The sequence below is a fragment of the Gymnogyps californianus genome, chromosome 16 (genome assembly GCF_018139145.2).
Source record: "Gymnogyps californianus isolate 813 chromosome 16, ASM1813914v2, whole genome shotgun sequence".
Lineage (NCBI taxonomy): Eukaryota > Metazoa > Chordata > Aves > Accipitriformes > Cathartidae > Gymnogyps > Gymnogyps californianus.
Genome location: NC_059486.1, coordinates 16,777,767 through 16,783,766, shown reverse-complemented (window position 1 = coordinate 16,783,766; position 6,000 = coordinate 16,777,767). Strand labels below are relative to the sequence as shown.

At 50.0% G+C, this 6,000-nt stretch overlaps 1 protein-coding gene across 1 annotated transcript in view; it reads left to right on the top strand.

Moving 5' to 3' along the window:
- Positions 1-5,656: 5,656 nt before the first annotated feature.
- Positions 5,657-6,000, top strand: part of TTC28 (tetratricopeptide repeat domain 28) — a 132,824-nt gene continuing 132,480 nt past the window's right edge. The window contains exon 1 of the mRNA XM_050906812.1: positions 5,657-5,680. Coding sequence (XP_050762769.1) covers positions 5,657-5,680 — 24 coding nt within the window. The remainder of the gene's footprint in view (positions 5,681-6,000) is intronic.

Below are 6,000 nucleotides of genomic sequence, written 5' to 3'. Positions count from 1 at the left end.
GTTGAACTTCGTACTTCTCTCTTCCTATATAAGAAAGGAATGGTAGATCGTGTGCCCAAAGCACCTGTAGTGTGGAGGCTGGAAGTAAATTTTGATCGTAAGTTGCACGAGAACTTGCCATAAATTAACATCTAGAGACGAGTTACCGTTTGCTGATTTCTGGTAATTCCAGTACACCAATTACTACACTTCAGGGGAGTTCCCTTCTCCCAGACTAGGAGAATTTTCTGAAATACTTTCTCCCTTTTGTAGTCCACACTTGCATAGCAGCTGCAGTAGCTCAGATCTAGTGTGCTGTATCTGATCTTTCAAGAATTGCAAGGTGCCCTGTTTGCGTTCAGCGTGCTAGTTTGAGGCAAAGCGATAGACACAGAATCATTGTAATGAATTGAAAGCTGCTTTAATAAATTCAGAAATAAAAGGATTTGATTTTATTATGCTTCATGAATTTGCCAAGGGACTTGGCTATTAGGAGCTTGATCTACATCCCTCTTGCTGTGTTGGCATATTGTTAACTGTTAAAATGCTGGCATCTTTCAGACTACCAGTCCAATGAGTTCACAGGAAAGTGTATGTCGTAAGATCAAGTTGTTACTCTAAATCTTTATGTACCTGCTGAATACTGTCCAATTTAGCTGCTTGCTAAACTGTAGAATGACACAATAAACTGAATTCTCATACACTTTGGATAGGCTATCTTGCAGTCTGCTCACCAAGCCGTCTCCAACAGGACTTTTTTCTACTTGCAATATATATGATTGCTTCTAGGTGATGTACTTCGGTTGGTTAGAAGGAATTTCAAGGTGTAACAAGGGTATTAGAACTTAAAAGTTACTGAAAATGAAGGGTTATGCAAGAAAGGAGATAGTACATCAAATAGTTCCAGATTCTTGCCAAAGATTAATTTGAAAAAGACGCTTTAAAAGATTTTTTTTTCATTGAGTTGTAAGATTGAGATCTAATATCAGATATGTCTTAATAACACACAGCTTTCTTCTATGTTAGTCAACGTCTGTAGGAGAAAAGGAACAGGTATTTGGCACAATATACTGGACTGTCAGATCCACAGTCTGAATTTAAAAAATACCAGTAAATCAGGGAAAGTTAAAAAAAAAAAAGGTATTGGTGTAGCCAGTCATTTTGCTGGATGGTTTTGCACCAACCAGCCAAAATCCTGACCATTATTCACTCATAAATATTGGAAGGAATAAAACATGTTTATTCCTTATTGATGTATGTTTGGAAGAGAAAACTCTGTTCCCTGGGAGCTCCTGTCCCAGTGCCCAGAAGTCTGGACCATTCACTCGGAATGGATTCATAATGCTGTTTCTTACGGAGAAGAGATGTCAGTAACCTGTGACAGGCTCTGTGAGCGGGGCACAGTCCTGTATGGGAAATGACGGCACATGGCTCTGCAGACACAGGCAGTGTTTTGAGCCAGGGATGCCGGGGAGGGGAGCTGATTGTTACTTTTCAGCCATTTCACCTTTAATGAACTGACAGGCATTTAACTTTGATGGACCAACGTTATCTTCTGCTTTGTATTCGTATTATTACACAACTTGGCCACTGATTCAGACTGGACTTTACAAAGCACTAGCACTTGAATTTTCTCGGCTTTGCTGATTATTTGAGAAAATGAATTGGTTTACTTTGAAATGGACATAAGGATTCCGTTCTCATGATGGAGGAGGTGGAAGCTGCCAGCATAAGACGATGCTTTCAGCATTTTCTGGCAATTGAATCACTACATACTGAGTGGTTTCCAACCTGGGAAGAGAAACTGGGACCTTAGAAACAAAACCCAAAATCATACTGCATTTTCTTTAAAGAAGTCAGATAACTCTCTGACTTTGAAAGAGTGAAGAATGTTTGCCATTTCCTTCAGATACCAGGCATTTATACTGCCTTTATTCTGGATATTTTCTATGGCTTTGAAAATAGTGCCAACATTATTTCTTTTTTCAACAGCAGAAAAAAAAGAAGTTTAAATGTAGCAGAAATGCCAATCACTGGAGTAAGAATTAAGATTAGGAGTGAACCAGCTCACTCCCTTTTGTGACAGGTGTATATGCACAGCTCCTGCTTTGCTTCCTGTTAATTATCTTTACTGAGGAAGAATTTCAAAAACCTCCTGTTGATCATGTCAAAACAACACATTTTGCAATCTGTTAGTGAATTAAATTAAGCTTCTTTCTGACAGCATCATGGTAAATGGCATTGTCTGATTCTGAGCGTTTATTTTCTTTACTCGAGTACCAACTCTGCCATTTACAGAACTCTTCAAAATTGTCAATGCTAGTTTTTAAATCTATGGAAATCAATGATTTTCAGGGCACACTGGCTCTACTGTTAGTGTAATAGAAGGGCATAGCTCCACGATACGCTAGCTCTGATGAGTAAAACCAGATGGAGTTCCTTTTCTGCACTGCCACACCTGATCTTTTCTGTCCCTACTGCTTTTCAAAGCTTTCTATTTCACTTGCATCTTCTTGGCGATCTAATTTATAGCATGCTGCCCCAAGTACTGTCAGTAATACAGATGAAGGTGTGTGAACAGAAACACAGACCTGAGAGCAGGTGCTTGAGGGTAGTGCAGGAGAAGATGGGAACTGTGGAAGGTAGCTTTGTGACCGAGGCTGATGCGTTCTGGAACTGTTGCCTGAGCTTTGTCTTTGTTCCCGAATACGTGCAGTCATTGTGGAAGGGATGCAACCTCTGACCACAGAGGCTCTGAGTTCAAACACACCGTATGAGTTAGCTGCTCTTGCCTCCATGTGATCTGAGGCACACCATCCTTCAGGACTGAGGAACTGCAACAAAAAGAAGCTGACTGCTGTATTTCCAAGGGACCTAGCAGTGAATATTTGTTGATCTATGTTTTGATACTACATTTGCCATTAAATTTATTGTTTACCTCTGCGATGCTGCACTGTTGGGTCATTCATCATAGCAATGAAAACTATGACTCTGCACCATTTCAAAAATAAAAAACACGGTTAAATTGTGCTGTGTTCATGTATTAAGGATTTTTAACTCTCCTGAGACTCTCTGTTCATTTTTTAGAGAATTGTCTCAGAACAGTACCAGGAGCTCAGGCTAAAGCTTTGCAATTTTAGCATAACTCGCTTCTCAGAGATGGCCAGAATGCTTAAGCTGCCCAGCTTTACCTTCTATCTGCAGCATTGTTATCAGTGAGGAAAGCACAGCGGAACAAATACTCCAACTGCCATCTAAAGCTGAAACCACACAGATAAGCCAGTAATAAACTTCTGGTTAAATTTCTTGAACAAGCAAATGAGAGATAAGATGCTGCATCTCTCCGGGATTCCGCCTTGTGTCTTCTGTCCACGAGGAGCACTGCGTGCATTTTCCCTGTGCCCTCCACACTGCCATCTCGGGTCAGCTGGAGGCACCGATTGACTGAGAACCTGGAGGAGGGTCAGCCTGTTAAATCGGAGACAAGTCACACCTGACCCCGTGAAGCAAATGAATGGGACAATGACATGGACCTTCTTCTCCGTGATCGTCTCCCAGGAACGAAGAGGTCCCTTTTTTTGCAGGTCTTGGTCACTTTCTCGGAAGAATATTAAGGAGGGAGTAAAACATTAGGTTGCAGATTTCAGCAAGTGGGATTTTTTTGGTAACCCACTTCAACAGTAATTTCTACAAGAAGTTTATTCTGCTTTATGTACTGGGGAAAGAAAAGACAGCAGATTTGACTGGAGAAAAAATTACATTTCAGTAAAATAAATAATGCTATTACCAGGGAGAAAAGCCAGAGCTTCTTAGAATCAAATCAGATCTTACATCCTGCAGCAGGATGTTGCTAAGAATGCACTTAATGACCACATTTTGAATCTTGCATCTTTTTTATCCAGATAAAACAAAGCTCAGTGCTGAGAAATTGTGTGGATTGTTTTCAGTCTTAACAAGTTCTACAGGTCCTGTACAACAGCAGTATACTGTAACAGTAGTATATGGCGGTTCAAGAACTTAGAGTTTCTCAATTTGATGGATATAAAAGATGTATTAGGAATTTTGCTTCAGGCCCCAGTGAATTCTGCACAGGTGCTGGGATTGGTATGTCTCCTTTGGTTTTCTTCTACTGTAGTAATCCAAATGCTTCAGCCACAGGGAGGGAAAGTTGTGATTTCCCCCAGCGCACGAGACAATCCAGGGTGAGCGGAAGAATGCGTTGAATAGGAAATGATGTGGCAAAATCCAGTTCCATCCTAGTTTGTTTATCCGTTTCCCCTGGATGTGAGCTCAAAGAACAGAACGCGCTGTTCTCCCCAAAATATCCTCTGCGGTCCGCTCTATAGATCGTATTTCACACCGTGTTGTGAACGCCGCAACACAGGGTGACTTTGGTCTTGTCATTGCTTTGTCTGTTCAGCTTTAATACATGGTGGGATTTCTGACTTTTCTGTTGATGAACTCAGCCTTTCGAGTATTGCCTCAAAATATCTCCAAGACCCAAAACACTCTTTCCTCTGGTGAACCCTGAGCTTTTGCATTTTGAAGCATCATGAGTAAACCGTGTTCTGGACTGCTTGTACCGCCGCCTGGGATTCCACTCTGGGAACAAACCGTACCTGTGAGGGAGAGCAGCGTCATTTTGCTTCTTCTACCTGGATGAGACTGGGGTGCAAAGGGCTTTGACACCACACGGGCGCTGCTTGGGGACGCGGCCGAATCTCGAGCTGGGTTCTGTTTGCCACTTTTATTGTGGCAAAAGACTCAGAAGAGCAGAAGCCCGCTGGCGTTGCTGACGAACCCAACACCCCGCATTTTAACTCCTCTTTAGAATATGGCGGTGTACGTGAGCCCACGCTACCCCGCCTGGGGCTGCAAAGGCACGGCACACGGACACACCGCCTGTCTGGCCGCGACAGAGCGCGGTGGCACCAAGCCCTCCTTCCCGTCCCTCTCCGTCCGCGCAGCTCGCCCCGGGCCCGCCGTGGGAGCCGCCGCCACGCGGGGGCCGCGCCGGTGCCCGCCCGCGCCCGGCGGGGAGAGGCCCTGGCTCCGGCCCGGCGGCGGAGCGGCCGCGAGCGGGGGTCGGCACCGACGGCTTTGCGCGCCGCGGCCGCCTGCTGGCCGGGAGGTCCGCGCGGCTCCGGGCCTGCGGCGGCCTCGGCGCCCGGGCGCGGGCGGCGGCGGCGGGGCGGGGCGGGGCGCGCGGGGGGCGGGGCGGCGGCAGGACGCGGGGGCTCCCGGCCGGCGCGGGGCGGGCGGGGGGGGGGGGGCAGGCGGCGCGCGGCGGGCTCTGCCGGCGCCCGCGCCCCTCTCTGCCTCCGTGCGCGGCGGAGCGGCGGCGCCGGGCCCGGGTCTGGCCGCAGCAGTCGGCGCAGGGCGGCCGCGCACGATGTGCCCGGGAGCTGCGGCTCCCTGCGGGCCGCGGGCGTGAGGCGGTGCTGGCGGGGCGCGGCGGAGCGCAGCGCAGCGGCGGGGCTGGCCGCCGCCGGCTGAGGAGAGCCCCGCTCCTATGGCCCGCGCGGCGGGGCCGGCTCCTCTCCCGCGGGCGCGGCGGGGCGCGGCGCGGGCCTGGCGGCGGGGCCGGGCAGCATGACCGCGGGCTGCCGCCCCGCTGCGCTCGCCGCCAGCACCCAAGCGCGACCTTGATGCTCCGCGTCCCCGCTCTACAAATATGATGAAATGGCAGCCCCGGAAGAAGGTGGGTGACGAGGAGGGGCCGGGCGCGCGGCCGGCTCCCCCGGGGCGGGCTGCCCCGACAGCCGCGGGCGGAGCGGCGGGGCCGGCCCCGTCCCGTCCCGGTCCCGGTTCCCGTCCCGGGGCCGGCCGGGCCGCGCTCCCCCGTGTGCCCGTCCCCGGCCCGCGGCGGGTGCCGCCCCGGCCGTCGCGGGAGGCGTCGCGAACTTTTCTTTTCCCTCCGGCGGTCGTCGCGCCGCGCCCCGCCCGGGACGCCGAGGGGAAGCGGCCGGCGCGGCGCCCGGGCCGGGCGGGCTCCGCCGAGGGGCCGGAGCCGGGCCGCGG